Here is a 19,766-nt window from a genome sequence, read left to right as displayed (position 1 = left end):
TGTCGCCTCCGAAATTATTCAGAACCCAAAGTATTGTACGCTGTCAAACCCAAAATTTTCTTCAAGTGGGGATGCCAAATTGCCAAGGACACCCCACAACTTACTTTGGCATCCAATTTTGAGAAAACCATATTCAGCCCTCTAGCTAGCTATATTAGTTGTGCATGATTCGGGTTTGATGTAAGAACAATGGTAGACACAACCATGAAAGGTTCAAGAGAATTACTAGCTCCCAGTTAAAAGAAAAAGATGCATCATATGCATGCTACTTTGTGAACGCAAAATGCACAAGAGTATTACCATGTACCGATGATCGCTACCCATGATGAATTCGTCCGGTGAAGACCAAACGACAAAACCAGCAGCAAATTTAGTCAATGATCAACGGAGATGAGTACTGCTCACGATGAATTCCTACATCCAAGACCACGAAAGAAACATAGCAGCAGCGAACTGTAGCAATCTTCAACAGTTCTCCATGGAAGAGCAAGAGAGAAAATCAGCTGCAAATACGGTCGACCTAACCAATCGGTTCAAGATCTTGGCACCACCTACAAACATAACAACAAGCACATCATGTTAATTTTGTGCTTTGCCATTGTTAACCAGTAGCAGTACTCAAGTATATAGATGCACAAACTTTCCTCTGGTAGAATAATTCAGAGTGCAAAGAGAAACTAGCCATAAAATGTAACTGTGCTAGTAGCTAGTACGTGCGTACATCGACAGACATCGCACCGGGGAAGCTCGAGAGAACAGAAACTTGGATCACAGTTCCCTTCTTTTTTCATTATTCAATCTTGTGCAGACATCATCGTAGTAGTACTGATTGTGTTTATCTGATGTTGGCTAGGATTTTGTCGGGGTAGTGTTGTTGTTATCAGCGTCCTTGTTTCCAGCCTTGGGTGTGTGTGGTGTGTGGTGGTGTGTGTGTGTTTGTATCGGCAGGATTCGGTTGTTCGGTGTTGCTTTATCTATAAAGCGGGGGGAAACCCTTTTTCTCTAAACTCAGTTTTAAAAAAAAAACGTCACATTACGTCCTGCATGCATTCCAGCAGAAAAATTAATTAAATTTGTTCCAAGACACTACCCAGTATGACGGTTAATGTTTTACATATTACGTGATGTTTGTAGTTCTTTTTTTCCGATCTAATGCCTCATAATTGACAAAACCATATATATGCAGCGCTCTAGCTAGCTATCAGCCTTGCATGATTTCGGGTCGATGCAAGAAAAATGCTATGCAATTACAAAACCATCATGGAAGGTTAAGTAGAGTTACTCCCTGATAAAGGAAAACCATGCACGTGCTACTTTGTGAACGTAAAATGAACAAGAGTGTTTACCTCGTGTCGAACATAACTCATGATCTGTGAAAGACCAAGGATCAATTCGTATGTCCAAGACCAAGAGACAAATGCAACTGCGATAGTTAATAAATCTTCAAATGATGAGAAGAGCTACTTGCGAATCAGGAATCGCAAGATAGATTCCTCCGCCAAAGACCATGAGAGATAACCAGCTGCAAGTTTGATCAATTTAACCCATCGGTTTAAGACCTCGGCACCGCCTACAAACACAGTAACCAGGACAACATGTTACTACTAAACTACATATATACGCAAACTTTCTTGTGGAAGAATAATTTAGAGAGCACGAAAAAAGCAAGCCAGCAAATGCAATTGTGTGTTAGTGGCTAGCTAGTACATGCCTACCTCAAGAACAGACAACAAAACAGAAGCTCGAGATATCAGAGACATGGATTGGAAATTTTGAGCCACTCCGATCTGCTTCCTCTGTTGTCAAAGTCAAACTGCTAATGCCCTCAAAAGCATGTTGGGTCCTCCTCTCCTCTGCTTGCAACTAAAGAGTGCAAAATGTGTTGCTTCATACCTCCTCCATACTGTCATGGCTGCTTTTTCTTCTGGCTTCCTTTCTCTTTGCCAAAGCATGAAGCAACGTTAACATCTGTTTTTTCTTTTTCTTTTTCTTTTCCAAAGATGATTGAGATGCAGCTGCTCTTACAAGCTTGATTTTTTTTTTCCTTTTCCAGCACTACAGATTTCCATGGTGTTTTGTGCTACTAGAGATAACTTGTGTACATCAATGTCTACTTTATGAAAAAGGGTTTCCGTCAGCAACACTACAGATTTCCATGGTGTTTTGTGCTACCAGAAATGTCTACTTTGACTGTCCAAGTCTCTCTGTCCCCTAACTTCCTACGTTGAGCAGTGCTCCGTCAGTCTAAAATTTTCAACACGTATTTTGACTGTCCAAGTTCTACCTTTGAACAGCAATATTAAAACATTATAATTATTGTTAAAAATTATTTTCTTCTAATTTTGATTTTGTAACTTATTCAGAAGCATGAAAGAAGAAGAGATTTACAATCAGAGCTTGAACTTTGCCCTATAATAAAATTCAGTCAGGGTTTTGCTGAATTATTAGTTCTGTAGTATGAAAGCAAAGGTTATTTTTAAGTCACCCAACAATTCCAAAGAGTATCAATACATGCTTCGAGAATCCACTATTTCTGGACACCTCAAATCCAGCCGCAAAAAATAAGGAGGAAGTTATTGTTATTTCCTCGATAACCATCTAGACATTCATATTTATCTAACAGAACAGTGATGAATGTACATGGGCTACGCACCAAAAGTCATGATCTCTTGAGCTCCTCAAAGACACGTCTTGACACCGTGCGCATGAACATCCTTATACCCTGCCACATTAAGAAATATGAATATATTCATTCATATTAACAGCGGAATTAGCTTACCATTAAACATATAAGCTCGGTAAGTTTCAGTTCAAGAACGTCGTGAAATACATCCGTGGAGGGCGTGATGCCAACAACGCTCATACACTGAGCAAAACACTGTTAGAACATGGCACATATGTTCAGAGTTCAGACTGATCTCTTGCTAGCAAATTGTTGCCTTATTGGTACTAAATTGTTTTTTCATGGCACTAAATACCTGTTGTGTCACTCTCGGTTACATTAATAGCATTAGCAATCAGAAGCTTTCTGAAATAGCACTTGCTGGATTCTGAGCCTGTAGATTTAGACATGTGGTGTATGCATCGGTAATCTGTAATCTGTATCAGAAAACAAACATCAGTTCAGGTTGAGAGTTTCTGAACACATGAATCGCTTAACAGATTTCATGATCAGCTCAACCGATGATTCAAAGACCGTGAAACAAAGCAAATTGGCTCCTCCTCTCTTGTCTGCTTGCAACTAAAGGGTGCAAAATGCGTTTCTTTATACCTCGTCCATACTGCCTGGGTTGCTTTTTCTTCTGGCTTACTTTCTCTTTGCCAAAGCATGAAGCAACATATGTTCTTTTTCTTTTTCTTTTCCTATTTCTTTTGCAGAGATGATTGAGATGCAGCTGCTCTTACAAGCTTGATTTTTTTTTTGCTTTTCCAGCACTACCGATTTCCATGGTGTTTTGTGCTGCTAGAGATAACTTGTGTACAGCAATGTCTACTTTGACTGTCCAAGTGTCCATGTCCCCTAACTTCCTAAGTTGAGCAGAACCCCGTCAGTCTAAAATTTTGAACATGTATTTTGACTGTTCAAGTTCAGTCTTTGAACAACAACTTTTAAACATTATACTATTATTAAAAAGCATTTCCTTCCGATTTTGATTTTCTAACTATTCAGAATCATTAAAGAAGAGATTTACAATCAAAGCTTGAACTTGGCCCTATAATAAAATTCAGTCTGGGTATTGCTGAACATCTGAAAATACTCATTATTAGTTCTGAAGTATGAAAGCAAAGGTTACTTCTAATTCATTCAACAATTCCAAAGGGTCTTAATGAAGCTTCAAGAATCCACTACTTCTGGACACTTTAAATCCAGCGGAAAAAAAGGAGTAAGCTGTTGTTATTTCCTCGATAACCATCTGGACGTACACCGAGCAAAACACCTCTGCAGCAAACTGTTAGAACATGGCATATGTTCAGAGTTCAGACATCAGAGTGATCTCTTGCTAGAAAATTGTAGCCTTATTGGTACTAAATTGTTTTTTTTAACACCAGATACCTGCTGTGTCACTCTCGGTTACATTAATAGCATTAGCAATCAGAAGCTTTCTGGAATAGCACTTGCTGGATTCTGAGCCTGTAGAGTAGATTTAGACATGTGGTGTATGCAGCGGTAATCTGTAATCTGTGTCGGAAAACAAACATCAGTTCAGGCTGAGAGTTTCTGAACACATGAATCTGTTAACAGATTTCATGATGCACTCAACCGATGATTCGAAGACCCGTGTGAAACGAAACATAGCAAACAAATCACGCAGGGACCAAGTTCGTTTGTGGCAGGTACACAGAAAAACGTGTCAGCTGCTTCTGTCATACATCATTTGCTTTGATCCCAAAAGCACATTAGTAACAAACAAACCACAAGTTCAGGAAGGGTGGATGCGCAACACATCCAACCAGCCGTTTCTTGGTTTAGATACACATATGCATGGAAGACACCAAAATCAAATAACGAGCAAACTGTTGAAACCTGAAATTAGTTTCAGAGTTTGTAGCAGATTACCAGAAGTTTCTATTGAACTTATTGCACTCGCAGGGTTCAAAGTTTGTTTGTTAGATTTTGACAGTTAGTTAATGCATTGGTAACCTGTGATCACTGTCATCTTCATTAGTAAAATAACACCCCCAAACTGCTATGTCAAGCAAGAGAGCAAACAGTAATAATTCCAGACTATACATTCAAAATACAAATATCGTGCCACAGACTTCACAAGGGGCTCAATCAATATCATTCACACACAGAGACTGGTAAATACAACAACCATCACAAATGTATAGCTTAGACTTAGCTGCTGTTTTTTTCTTCAAAATCATCACAAACAAAGCAAGAGGCAGCAGAGGTCGATTGATGCATGTAGGCATAAACAACCAGCCGAGCTGCTTCTTGGTTCAGATAGTACATGGCAAACACACTCAAAGAAGTCACACTCGTGAGCAGCTAGCCATGTATATGCACGCAGGCACACATAGGCAGGCAGCAAATACAATTCCGCACACATAGCAACCAAGCACTCATCAAATCCACACACATCAGTGGTCGACGCTGCAACCGCAAACCACATATATACAAACGCATCGGCGAGGTCTGTGTATGCACTATGCAGGCACAACACAAACCCGTCCGTCTCTTATTTGACAGGCTCTCGCGCCTGAGGCATATATTGGCAACACAACACAAAATAGCAGTCCAAGCAAGAACACAATAGCAAACCAAACACAGGAGGAGGAGCTTCCCTCGTTGTCATTGGCAAGTTTGAACTCCAGAGCACTAACAGCAGCAGCGGTGCAGACTTCACCTAGGCAGCGGTGCAGAGACACCGAGATAGAAAATGGTTAATAACTGGATGCTTGGAGACAAGATAAGTAGCAAAACTAATACAAGATAAGTAGAAAGACTAATAGTTCACCTAGTAGTACGTACCTGAGGACGGAGACCCTGGGTAGTTTCTTCTTGTAGTAGCGCGAGTGGACGGGCGTAGGTGAAGTCTTGAAGTAGGTGTAGGTGGCATAGATTCTTGAAGTAGAGCAAGATGGCTGAACTTTCACTCCAAATCCAGCGTGTCATTAGGAGCTCCGACGCCCAGAAGGTCTCCAATTTCCAAATTTCATAGGTATTTGTGAAGGTACCGATATCCAATTTCAGGCACCTTTCCAGGCGGCACCACCTAAGGCTCCACTCATAGGTTGCAGGCAGAATAACACGTACTGAGACATCATGCACGTGCAAGGATTGCGCATAATCTTCTATCAGTCTGCCTAGTGCATTACCATTTTCTAGTTCTCTCTGCAAGTAGAAGCTCCCCTCGGAAATCTCTACATGTCGCTTGGAAATTTTAGTTTTAGTTTTTGGAAAGGCTAGCATTGGGGTCGGGGCAGCGCTAACCATGCCAAGTACGTCACTGTACCGGCCTGCTGGAATAAGTTGTGGGCCCTCTTGATCACTTGGGCCTATCTTATCCTTATTGGTTGATTCAAACTGGCCAACCCCATCATACGCAGGTGAGGAGGTGACGTGGATATAGAAATGAACAACTTGTTTATAAAGGGGCAGATTCATCAAGGAGCAAGCAAGCCTCACATCCACAATAACAGCATGCACCTGCAACCCAGAGGGTTTGTTTTTTCTGATGAATGGTCGAGGACACATGACTCCAGCTCGCGTGTCTATGCACTTCAACTCCAGGTCAGGAACACTCTCGTGCAAAAAGGTTATTGCACGAAGGTGCTTGCATCCTTTAGAAACAGCCGCTTGAGCCTTGGGATTTGCACCACCATAGTCTTGAAGTCAAGTATCTTGATTGATGTTCCAGAGAGGTCCAATTCCACCAGGTTGGGTAGCCAACACAAGTACAAATTCCCCAACTGGGTGCAGCCTGCTAAGGAGATCTTGGATATTCTGACATCCTTATTATCTGTTCTGCTGGATGGAAGAAATTGTTTTGGAGGTAGCTCAACAGTTTGTGTCCATTGAGAAGCTGGCCCATATCCGTTAAAGCTAACCGATTCGAGAGAGGGAGGTAGCCCACCAATGCTTTCCAGTTCATCACAGCCATCAAGTACAAGCATCTGAAGGCTGCTAGCTTTTGATAGGCTTGTTGGAAGACTTTTCATGTCACTGTTCCCTGACAAATCAAGTATTTTCATACTTTTCTTATCTACGAAGTAGTTATCAACAGCCTCTGATATCACCCATTTACATGTTGGCTTGATTATCCGGAGCCTCTCGAGGTTAGGTAGCCGCCGCTGTAGGCAAGCTATGTACTGCCAACCCATTTCTCCCTCTATATTTAGTTTTCTGATGTTAGTCATGATGTCCATCTTTTCTGCACAAAAAATTCCATTCCAGTTTGTGTAACGTACGTCCAGAACCCATAGACTAGACAAACATAGCCACTCTGCACCATCCTCTCCTTCAGTTGCTTTCTCATCAGTGCAGTGGTCCAGTCCAAGGAATCTTAGTCCACAACACTTCAAGAAAGGAGGTGATGCAAAACTGAAGGCACAACAATAGAGAACTAGCACACCAAGCTTGCTGCAATGTTCAAACATGCCATTTGGTAATGTTTGTGGTTGGTCGGATCTTTCAAATGCCAAGAAGAAAGATGTTGTCATTGTAGGTATAGTTTGCATGCCATGTATTTTTGTATTCCTTGATTTGACTGAAATCCAACGGTATGTGCCTTCTTCATAGACATCACCATCTTTAATTACCAGAAAAGGTAGTTCTGGATGTCCCATGAACCTTTCAATGACCTTTTCAAGGAAATGAGCTTCACAATTCCAATTTATCTGTCGATGCAATGAGATAATGTTATCTCTTGCTATGTCCTCTTGTAATAATCCCATCACATATCCAATAGCTGGAACCGTGAGTAGCCCAATCAAGTTTACTGGTGATGTGGAAATTGTGTTTCAGAAATAATTCATAGAGGCAACAATTTTCGACCATTTTCTGGTTGAAATCTAGCATACATGGAATTCGAGCAACTATTGAAGCAGCTTCTTGATGCAGCAGTTCCCAGATCTGATATCTTTTTAATCTTTTGATATAGAAACAAGAATTAATGAAACCATGAGTATATCTTAGCTTGTTTACTACCTCATGATAGTCTTGACGCATGGTCAAGCTCCTATTGAAGGTCCATATCATCATATTGTGGCCAAATCTTGCAAATGGAGGGATGCCAAGGAGGCCTACGTCAATATATCCATCACTTCCATTAAGAAAAATCATCATAAATTTGATGTCCCTCAGGGTTTGATCAATCACTTTCCCAACACTGTCGACCTCATTCCTCGAGCTTTCATCAACTCTACTATAATCATCATCTTCATCATGCTCGTCCAGAATGGACATTAGAGAGCGATCAAGTTCTAGTTCCTCTGCAATTGTCCTCTGCATCGTTCTTCTATTTTTCCAGTTTGAGCAATCTATAAATATTACGCTGTCAAAGCATAATTCTGGAGTGGTTTTCCTATATGGAAGCACTTCTGCTATGGATCTAAGAATGGCGGATGCTCCAAATCCGTACCAACCATCAACATAGTTGATCTTGCCCATGCGCGGAAGACATTCTAATACCTCCTCTCTGGCCGTATCAACATCTGTGACATATAACCACTGAAGAAAAACACATTAATAAGTTAGAATGCCTTTGGTAGCTGCAATACTAATTTAACGTATATTTACCGATGGTGCATCTCAGAACACTTGTGAGTTGGTATTTTTTTTTTTTTAGAAATGAAGGAGGACCCCGGGTCTTTGCATTTGGACGATGCATGCAGCCAATTTATTAATTATTAACACAAGACCTTACAAAGTCATACAAAAGTAAGACTAAAGCCACTGTCTAGGCAACATCTGTTGCTACTCCTATCCAGTTGATGAAGGGATGCTGATAGTCTGGGCCTAATACCAAACAAACCTCGCAGCCAAACCTAACATCTAAGACCTGAGGTCCCAACCAGACGCCTGCCGGGTATGGGGCACCCACCAGTCCGACGCACTCTTCAACCTGGACGCCTGCCGGGTATGAGGCCGCCGCAGCCACCTGCCACTAATCCATCTTTAGTGATGTACTGCTGCATATACCTTGCCCAGTCTAGCTGCCGTCGAGGCCACCACGACGCCAGACAACGCCACCATCCTACGCTCGTCCATCATCACACGCCCACCAGCGAGACCCCACTGCTCCATGTCGCCGAGACCCGCCGGTGTCGACGTGTCAGATACCACGCCGCTCCTCCTCTTGTCCCCTCCAGCCAACACTTGCTCCAAAACGATGCCCCCAGGAGGGAGAACGACATCGAAACGTCGCCATCATCCGATCCAGTAGATCCAGATCTAGGGTTTCCCCCGGAACCTTCCGATCAGGTTGACGTGACCTGCAACGACGATGCCTCGAGAAGGGAATGACTTTCGAGATGCCGCCATCGTCCGCCATGACCGCAGTCAGGCGCGATTTTCACCGAAAGCCACGTCATCCCGATCTCGTGGTTGGCCGGATCCGAGCGGTGCCCGCTGCTAAACCAGTGACGCCGCTGCCGATCCGGTCACGCCACCGCCATGCGACGCCCCTGATGGAGATCCCGATCGAGATCGAAGACGACCCCGACCGAAACCCCGCCACCAGCGCCGCCGCACCGCGCCACCTCCTCCTAGCCCAGCCACCGCCGGATCCAGCCGTCCCTGCCTGTGGGAGACCAACCGGACGATGCGCTCCTTGTCCCCGAACAGCCGACCCGCGCCGCCGCCACGAGGACCAGAGGAAGGAGGGAGTGCCCCGCCGCCGCCCGCGCCGCACGGGATTCGCCCGGCGGGCGTACTCCGGCGGCGGCGAGGGGAAGGAGACGTTGACGAGCGGGAGTCGCACGAGGCCGATCTAAATCTCCCGAGACGCGCGCGCGGGGCACGTCGCGGGAGACGGGCGAGTTGGTATTTGAACAATCATTTGAATCAAATCAACAGCACATATCAAAGAAATGACTGAGTTTGCCCAGCTATATATTGCAATTTAACCGAGAATTTTCAAATTAGTATGCCACTAGAAACTAAAAAACAATAATCACACATTTCTTTTGCCTTCTTCACTACACAATCATTGAGTGCCACTAGATACAAAAAAACCAACTGTAAAATGTGAGATCAGTCCTGCTCTTACATGAATTCCAGACATACCTATTTTTTTAAGACCCTTCTAAAATTAATATATAATTCTAGGCCTGTAGCTGAGAGAGATTTTAGTACATCTGTGTGACCGCTCATGTTTATACATTACACAGTATGTCTGTATGTCGAGCAATAATTCATTTCAAAGTGGAGTGATTGTAATACCAGGCATTTTATAAAACTAGTGTGCACATGGGGACTGCATTTTCCGACTCCACATCCTTATCAAGCACCTCTATTTCTAGTACTTTGTGAACGTAAAATGCAGAAGAACGTTTACCTTTTTTTGAATAGAACTCATGGTCTGTCCCACACCAAGAAGGAAAAGCAGCAACAAAGTTAACCAATCGTCAGACGAGTATACTCATGACGAATTCCTCCGTCCAGGACCAAGCGACAAGAGTAGCAGCAGAACTTAATCCATCTTCACATGATGGGTATTACTCAGATTGTTAGAATGAATTCCTCTGTCGAAGACCAAGAGAGAAAATCAGCCACAGATTTGATCAGTCTAACCCATCGGTTCAAGATCTTGGCAGCCCCTAGAAACACAAGCACAGCATGTTAATTTTGTGCTTCACCATTGTTGACCAGCACTAAATATATATACACAATCTTTCTTTTAGGGTTTGTTAGTGGGCACGAAGAAAGCAAGCCAGCAAATGCAATTGTTTGTTAGTGGCTAGCTATTACTACCTCCGTCTCAAAATGTAAGATGTTTTTGTAGCATTTTGAGATGGAGGAGTACATGCGTACCTCAACAGTAGACAGCAGACCGGAAACTCGAAATGACAGAGAAGCTCGAGATTGGAAATTTTTAGGCACTCCGATCGATCTGCTTCCTGGATCGTCAAACTGCTACTGCAGGAGTGTGCAGACAGGCCAAAGCAACTAACGAGTGGATGATTCCTTGCTTGATACCTCTTCTGGCTTCCCCCTTTTCGCTTTGCCAAAGCATGAAGCAACATATGTATGCTGCTGCTTTGTTTTTGCTTTCCTTTTTCTTTTCCTTTTCCTTTTTCTTTTTCTTTTAGAAAGATGATTGAGATGTGCAGCTGCTCCTACAGGTTTGATAGTTTTGCTTTTCTTAAAGAGGGTTCATTCTCTTCCTGCAAACACTACAGATTTTCCTTGGTGTTCTGTGTGGTTAGAGATGTCTCTGTCTCCTCCTAATTCCTAAGTTTAGCAGCACTCCTTCAGTCTAAAATATTCAACACGGATTTGCACTCTCCGAGTTCAATCTTGAACAACAATTAATCTAACAACATTATATTGTTGTTAAAAATATTTTTCCTATGGTTTTGTTTTTGCAACAACCATTCAGAAACATTGAAATTGAGACTGGGTCTTGCAATTTTGAACTTCTGAAAGCACTCCTGATTATATATATATATATATATATATATATATATATATATATATATTTAAAGTCATCCAACATTTCAAAAAAGCATCAATGCAAGCATCAACAATCCCCTATTTCCAGACGCTTCAAATCCAGCCAAAAAAACGAGGATGTCGCTGTTTTCTCCTCGATAACCATCTAGGCATGCACATCTTTATCTAGCGGAACAGTGATGAATGTACATGACTACACACCTGAAAACATATGAGATATTGTGACAGAAGTCATGATCTCTTGAGCTCTGGAGAGACCCGTCATGATCCCAGTATGCATGCATATATTTATGCTATGCTGTATTCATAAATATTCTCATTCAGTTTAACATTACAGTCAGTTTACCATTCAGAAATATGAGAGCTCGGTCAGGTTCAGTTCAAGCACGTCATGAAATACATCCGTGGAGTGCGTAATGCCAACAGTGATCTCTTGCTAGCAAACTGTTGCCTTCTTGGCACTAAATACCTGTTCTGTCACTCTCGGTTACATTAATATCATTAGCAATCAGAAGCTTTTTGAAATAGCACTTGCATCGGTAATCTGTAATCAGTGTCAGACAACAAACATCGGTACAGGCTGACAGTTTCTGAACATATGAATCGCTCAATAGATTTTATGGAACGGGCCGCGATGCTGCTCATGATGGCCCACGACGAGCGAATTGCAAAAAACCAACACTTTAAGCGCCGACGTGGCACAAAATTGTCAACATCGTTTGCTGGCTCACTCGATCCAAATCCTGCAAAGCAAAGTACTATGGATTCTCAAAAAAAAAAAGAGAGTATACTAAGCAAAACAAACACAAGACAGCAGAGCAAGAGAAAGAACAGAGTACTCTCCGCCGACGCCGAGTTGGTGTGCATGATGGGTTCACCTCCCCGGAGGCGTGCCTGCACTGCCTCTTCGGTTGAGGAACGTTGAGGACTTGCTGGTCCTCGCCACCGTTGTGTCCGAGCTGGACGACGGCGGGGAGGTGGCCAGCCTGCTGAGGTACCTCGCCAAGTGGGTAGGGAAGTACTGCAGGTTCCTGGAGGCGAAGCGAATGCTGGGGCTAAAGCAGTGTGAGAGCCTTCCGTCGCTTGTGGTGGTGGCCAGGGCCCAGGGCCATGGGGCTGGTGCTGGACCAGCATTTCTCCCACGTCGTGCCGAATGCGGAGCTGCAGCAGGACTTGTTGGCCGCCGGGGTGATGGCGAAAGAGCTGGCTACCGAGGTTGAGCCTTCCAGTCCGATCCTCGACTTGCTGCGCCGTATGCAGCAGGCTGTGTGAGAGATTACCTTTTTGGGTACTAGTTCTGATGATGCTGGTGTATGAGAATTTTGGTTGCCGTGATTAGTTATGTGCTCTAGCAAATCGTTGCCATGTTGCTAAATTGGAGTAGTAGTTCCTTCTGTTGGCATTCTACATGCTGAGAACCTTACAAAATATTGTTCATTACTTTATCTTTGGACTGATAGATTTAGGGGTACTCTTGAGAAGGTCGGCGTCATGCCATGGTGCCAATACCTGTCCTCGCGCACTAGCGCAACTCTGTACAATGGCCTTTTGGCATTGAGGGGGTTCAAAATTTTTTTGTGTAAAAGGACTTTCCATATCCAAATACAAATATACTTTTCAGTATTTCAGAATATTACGTTGCACACCTGTGTTATGCCTAGTTGATTTAGTCATCTTTTCATTTCCTTTGCTGGATGCATATGAGTGAGAAGCTTCAGTGATCTGTTTCTGAAAAATCGAGTACCAAATGAGAGTGAGATTAATTGGTTCACTGGCAGATAACTCTGAAGTACCTAAAATATCATCACCTAATTTGTCGCCAACTTTGTTTACTTCTCCTAGTTACCATTGCTCTATTGTTTTACTATTGCGCTGCAGTGCCGAGTTATGTTCAGAGAGATGTTACTAGTGAATTGTTGCCACAATTATGAACTCTGCCACCGCCTAGTTTCTATTATTGGCATACAAGTTGGATGCTGAATTACTAGTAGGCATTCATACTCAGAATCTTGTCTTAGATAGCAGCCGTAGAATTCCTTGTCGGTAAGATCAAAACATGTGATCGCAGCAATTTGTTCCTAATAATCACTAGTCTCAATGTAAATAACATAATTGCACAATTTTCACAGCCAGGCTGATGATTTACACTCACACACAGAGGCGGACTATTGTAACAACCAGCACAGATAGCTGCAGCTTTTTCTCATTTTCAGAAGCAAACAAAACACACGGGCAGCAAACAAGTCAATGCATGCACAAGCACACACACAACCAGCCGAGCTGTTTCTTGGTTCAGTTCAGATACATGGCATACATAGGCATCTGTTACAATGCCACACACACACACACGCATAGCAAGCGTTCATCAAAGCCACACACACAAATGCAGACTGGTGGATGCACGCATGCGTCCACAGCAACCCAGTCGAATCTCAAGCCACGCGCAGACACACCGTCCAGGTCTGTGTAGGCAGGCTCAAACCCGTCCGTCTCTTATTTGAAATCCACAATATAATAAACGGTGACAGCCACCATAAGCTCGCACCAAATAAGGCCAATACCAATCCAAGAAGGCACACAAAGCAAACCAAACGCACGATCCAGCAGCAGCAGCGTCCATCACTCTCAGGTAGCGAATGGGGAAACACCACAATGCAGAGTTCACCTAGGCGACATACATGAGACACATGGTGAAACAAGATGGTCAGTAACTGAATGCAATCAGGAGCAGTGACAGATGGACTCAGAAGTCATTTGCATGTATAATTAGTACCTGAGCACTGAGACCCTGGGCAGCTTCTCCTTGTAGTAGCGCGAGTGGACCGGTGCCTCGAAGTGGTCAGGGTGGTGACCGGCATCCCACTCTAGAGCGCCGCACACGTCCTTCTCGATCTCGACCGTCGGCTTCTTCTCGCCTTGGCCACGGGCACCCACGGATGGCAACCGGCGCAGGCTCCAGCATCCCCTGATCTTGAGGCTCTCAAGCATTGGGGCCACCATCTTGACCTCGCATATCTCCTGCAGCTTCGGTAGGTCGTGCATGTGGATGGCGGTCAGCTTCGGGAATAGTACACCGTGGCTAGTTATTTCTTCAGGGTACTCTTCGTCCAGTATGAAGATGTGGTTGAGGTCGCCGCAGTGGATGATGTGGAGGGTCTCCAAGCTGGGGAAGGAGGAGACCCAGAGAGGGAGCACAAACTGGAGGCTGGGGCATGAACGCAGCTGAAGGTGCTGTAAATTTTTGAAGGATCCAATCTCACCATATCGGTTAAAGCGTGAACCTTTACTAAAAATCGAGCGGGCCATTAGGACATCTGACACCCAGAAGGTCTCCAATGCAGTAAATCTGTATGGATTCCCAGGGAAGACAGTATCCACTTTTGGGCACCTCTCCACGCAGCACCACCTAAGCTTCATCCACGATCTGTATTTAGGCAGAATAGCATGTACCAAGACATCATGCACATGCAGGGATTCTGCACGCTTTTCCATCAGTTCGCCTAGTGCTTCGTCAAGTTCTCTCTCCACATAGAAGCTCCCATCAGCAATCTCTACATGTCGATCAAACTTTGTAGTCGGAGGCTGTGGAAAGGCCTGCACTGGGACAACGCCAACCATCCCAAGGACATCACTGTACCGGCCTGTTGGAATAAGTTGCAGGCTCTCTTGATCACTGGGGCCAATCATATCCTTGCTGGTTGCTTCAAATTGAATAACCCCGTCATACATAGGTGAGGATGTGACATGGATATTAAAGTGCACATCACCTTGTATATAATTAATGATCAGATTCGACAAGGAGTGAGTAAGCCTTGCATCTACAACAACACCATGCACCTGCAACCTGAAAGGTTTGTTTTTGCTGATGGATGGCCGAAGAGGACACACGATTCCAGCTCGTGTGTCTACACACAGCAACTCCAGGTCAGGAACACTCTCGTGCAAAAAGGTTATTGCACGAAGGTGCTTGCATCCTATTAGAAACAGCCGCTTGAGCCTTGGGATTTGCACCACCATAGTCTTGAAGTCAAGTATCTTGATTGATGTTCCAGAGAGGTCCAATTCCACTAGGTTGGGTAGCCAACACAAGTACAAATTCCCCAACTGGGTGCAGCCTGCTAAGGAGATCTTGGATATTCTGACATCCTTATTATCTGTTCTGCTGGATGGAAGAAATTGTTTTGAAGGTAGCTCAGCAGTTTCTGTCCATTGAGAAGCTGGCCCATATCCATTGAAGCTAAATGATTCAAGGGAGGGAGGGAGCCTACCAATGCTTTCTAGTCCATCACAACCATCAAGTACAAGCAACCGGAGGCTAGTTGCCTTCGATAGGCTTGGTGGAAGAATTTTCATGTCACAATTGCCAGACAAGTCAAGTATTTCTATACTTTTCTTATCCGTAAAGGAGTTATCGACATCCTCTGAGGTCTCCCATTGACACGTCGGTTTGATTATTCTGAGCCTCTGGAGGTTAGGTAATCGCCCTTGTAGCTCAGTAGTGTATTGCCAGCCCCTGACTCCCTCTATATTTAACTCTCTGATATTTTTCATGAGATTTAACATTTCCTTGGATAAGATTTCATTCCAATCGGTGTAACGCAGGTCCAGCACCCACAAGCTATACAGACTTAACCAAACTGCATGATTCTCTCCTCCAATAGTTTTGTCATCTGTACAATGGTCCAGTCCAAGGAATCTTAGGCCACGACACTCCAGGAAAGAAGGTGAAGCAAAACTGAAGGAACAACAGTAGAGAACCAGCACGCCGAGCTTGCTGCAATGATCAAAAAATCCATCTGGTAAAGCTGGTGGGTGTTTGGATATTTCAAATGCCAAGAAGAAAGATGATGCCGTTGCAGGTATTGTCTTCATACCATGTACTTCTGCATCTCTTGACGTGACCGAAATCCAATTGTATGGGCCTTCTTCATAGACATCATCATCTTTAATTACCAAAAAAGGAGGCTCCGAATGTTTCATGAACATTTTAAGAACATGGTCAAGCAGAAAAGTGTCACACTTCCAATTTATCTCTCGATGCAATGCATTACTGATATCCCTTGCTCTGTCCCCTTGTATGGTTGCGTTGCATATCCAATAGTTGGAAGCATGAGAAACCCAACCAAGTTTACTGAAGGTGTGGAAATTATAGTGCAGGAATAACTCATAGAGACAGCAATCTGCAACAATTGTTGGGTCAATGTCCATCATACATGGGTTGCGAGCAACGATGGTAGCAGCTTCTTGATGTAGCAGTCCACGAAACTGAGAGCTTCTCATGTCTTTGATAGAGCAATGACAGAAAACCTGAGTATATCTTAGCTTTTTTGCTACCTCGGAATGGTCGTCAAGCATCATCAGGCGGCTTCTGCTGAAGGCCCATATCATCATGCTGTTTTCATAATACCTTCCTAGAGGAATACCCATGAGACCTACGTCAACTTCGTCATCACTCCCATTAAGAAAAATCATTATAAATTTGACATTCCTCAGGATCCGATGAATTACTTGACTAACACTATATATCTCAATCCTCGAGCTTTCACCATGTCCCCAAAAATCATCATCTTCATCTTGCTCATCTAGAATAGCCATTACAGAGCGATCAAGTTGTAGTTCCTCTGCAATTGCCCTCTGCACTCCTCTTCTATTTTTCCACTTTGAGCAATCTACAAAGATTATTTTGTCAAGAGGTTCCAGAGTGGTTCTCCTAGATGGAAGCACTGCAGCTACTGATCCAAGAACAGCGGATGCTCCAAATCCATTCCAACTATCAAAACATATGACCCTCCAGTTATACTTGAGCTGAATAACTTTGAATATTCCCTCTGTGGCTTCGTCAACATCTTGGGCATAGACTGACTGAAATAAAACACGTGAATAAGTGAGAACGCCTTTGGTAGCTGCAACACTAATTTAACATATACCAATGACGCCTGTCTGACAAGCAAATTTGTTGGAATAATCTCGATTAGATGCTGAGTTGAGGTGGTCTTAGTTGAGTAGGAGTGGCTTCAGTCTGGAAGTCACGGTCGATTAGGCACTAGTTGTACGTGTGTATATATTTATAAGCACATGAGTGCGGCCCTAGTTTGTACCAGGTTGTGAGCTTTGAGGAATAAATAGAAAGAAAAGAAAGGCACCAGACATGCCTTTGGCCAAAGATTTTCCAGCGTGCTGTGTTTCGCGTGAGCATGTGTTTACGATCTTGGGTCAAATCCAACAGAATTGGTATTACAACACTCATTTGGATCACATCTACCACTTACGGCCAGTCCACAATTAATTGTCTACGGAATCCAGTCTACCTATTGGCGGCTATCATGATAATGGTGCCTATGGTTTGCTGAGTTTCAATCTTTGTACGTACAGTCTGCATGTGGGTCTGTCATCTTTCCTCGTGGGGTTGCCATTGCCTTTAAACAAAGTAACTTTGGTGCGCCGCATGCAGGAGCTAAACTTGTACGCTCAGAGAAACCCAGAAATTAACTTGCATCACCATTTTTTTTTTCAATATACACCTCTAGCCGAGAGAGATTTTCTATGACTGCTATTTACACATCAGAGTGAAGTGAATGTAATACCCAGCGTTCCCCAGCCTGATCAAGCGCTTCTTGCTAGCTAGGAGTATATAGTAGTCAAAGCCATTACACCACCGAAAATGCCCCTTGCTATCAGTGAGAAAGCCACAAATAGCGCTCTAGCAGCTCCATATGAAGCACGATTCGGGATTACGCAAAAAAAAGTATGCCATACACAACCATGAAAGACTCAAAACAAAATGCATGCATGCGCTACTTTAATTTGTGAATGTAATATGCACGAAGAATACCCAGTCGATGGGTTCATTCATGACGAATTCCTCTGTCAGAGACCAATATAATGGAGAAAATCAGTTGGAAATTTAAGTAATCAATCTCAACCGATGAGGACTCGGATCAAAGTCAACCGGTCTAACCCATCGGTCGGAAGTTCACTCGCCAAACCACCTGCATTCATCACAATAACAATGACATCATGTTGCATCTGTCTGTGCTTGGCCACTGCTAATAAATTAAATCGGAAGTGCTGCTTAGTCACATGCGATTTTTGGCAAAAATATAGCTGGAGAGTATAAATGAAGCCAATTTAACAGCGGGTACCTTGATGGCCGATAACAGCAGCTCGCGAGAACACAAGTGTTTACATTAAAATCTTCTACTGTGGCTGTTGCTAATCCACCCCAAGACCAGAGCACAAGTGCATGCAGGAGTAGGAGGCTTTTCAGTCAGAAGCTTCAGGCAGCAGCAGCAGCAAGTTGGCTCCTCCTCTGTGTAACTAACTGAAGAGAGCAAGATCCGTTGCGTGTTGTCTCCATACTATGCTCTGGTTGCTGCTGGGCCGTTTGCCTCCAGCTAGCTGCATTCCCTCTTTTCTATTTGCCAAAGCATGAAGCAACGTATATATGCCCCGATCTGCTTTTGCTTTCTCTAAAGATGATGATTCAGATGCTCTTGCGTGCTGCTGTCTTTGATTCTTCACGCTAGCTAGTTTAGTTTGCCCATCAAAGATCAGTAATTCCTTCTCCTTTGTTTAAAGGTAAAAAGAAAGAAAGGAGTAGCAAACCCTAACAACAGTGTCAGCGTAGCGATCTGCCAGAGTTGTCTGGTCCGAGGCCTGGCTCCGGCACCAGCCAGATGCGAGCGAGCGCGCCCGTCCGTTCGACTCCGACCCTCCGTCTCCACCTCCATCCTCCGCCGGCACGAACTCCGGCCCGCCGGTCCGTCCGCCACCACTCCCGTGCACAAAGGATTCTTTAGATTAGGGAGTGGCTGCAAAATTTCCTTTGAAACGTAGTGTTGTGGGTTTCTTATTAAAAAATCCGCATGATTCAATCCTATGGATCGAAAACAAACATAAAAAAATCATAACCCTCCACCATTCATATGAAAATCCTTTAAATCAAAGAGGCCATAAAAAGGCGCAAATAATCTAAACCCGCACTGACAATACCCAATACCACTTTAGTGCCCTTTTTTCTTAACCAGAGACAGATTCTCAATCCCAAAGATTGGGAAGAAAACTCACCGCGGTGGGTAAGAACACTAAATATGAGAGCAACCCTACTGGTCCATCCAAAAAACCACACCCAACCGAAAATTTGATTTTCTTTCTTCTTCTTTAAAATTCAGCCTAACTAGAATCCAATTTTTTCGAGACGAACAAAGGACATGCCCTTGGTCCCAAAACATCATGGAAGAAAATTCATGGTAGTCAGAAAGAAAACTCATGGTGGTGGGGAGGAATAACATGTCGGGGAAAATTAAAGCACACGGCGACACATGGAAGGACCACAGTCGAAGTCAGAGTTGTCTGGTGATAGACCATAAAATGTTTCAAAATATATATTCTACAACTCTTAAGGTGGTTGTAGAGTAGTCTCACCTGATATCCCTATATCTATTTTGATTATAGCCAACTGGATGGTTCATTATTGGATGAAATTACCACAATAGCCCTAGGAGGAAAGCCATTTATGTGTATCGTCAGAACTACCAATCCTTTTGTTCCTTCGAGTCAAGTTTCCTTTGAAACCATCTCTCTTATCTCTGGCACCCCCGAGCATAACTGTTTGTTTTTGGCACTTCCAAGTGTTCTTTATCTA

At 43.6% G+C, this 19,766-nt stretch overlaps 1 protein-coding gene and 1 long non-coding RNA gene across 2 annotated transcripts; both read right to left on the bottom strand.

Annotated features, from left to right (window-relative positions):
* Positions 1–311: 311 nt before the first annotated feature.
* LOC119280426 lies at positions 312–1,832 on the bottom strand. Its single transcript, XR_005138081.1, has 3 exons — positions 1,716–1,832; positions 1,347–1,570; positions 312–551 (listed from the first exon to the last, which is right to left on the bottom strand). It is a non-coding gene; the product is annotated as an uncharacterized LOC119280426 (long non-coding RNA).
* Positions 1,833–13,357: 11,525 nt separating this feature from the next.
* On the bottom strand, positions 13,358–18,479 carry LOC119274274. Its single transcript, XM_037554949.1, has 4 exons — positions 18,265–18,479; positions 17,955–18,111; positions 13,896–16,984; positions 13,358–13,787 (listed from the first exon to the last, which is right to left on the bottom strand). Exons 2-4 carry the CDS (start codon positions 17,973–17,975, stop codon positions 13,784–13,786), a joined length of 3,114 nt encoding a protein of 1,037 aa, XP_037410846.1. The 5' UTR covers positions 17,976–18,111; positions 18,265–18,479; the 3' UTR covers positions 13,358–13,783.
* Positions 18,480–19,766: the final 1,287 nt, after the last annotated feature.

The sequence above is a fragment of the Triticum dicoccoides genome, chromosome 3B, assembly GCF_002162155.2.
Source record: "Triticum dicoccoides isolate Atlit2015 ecotype Zavitan chromosome 3B, WEW_v2.0, whole genome shotgun sequence".
In the NCBI taxonomy this organism is placed as follows: Eukaryota; Viridiplantae; Streptophyta; class Magnoliopsida; order Poales; family Poaceae; genus Triticum; species Triticum dicoccoides.
This window is presented reverse-complemented; position numbering and strand designations above follow the sequence as displayed.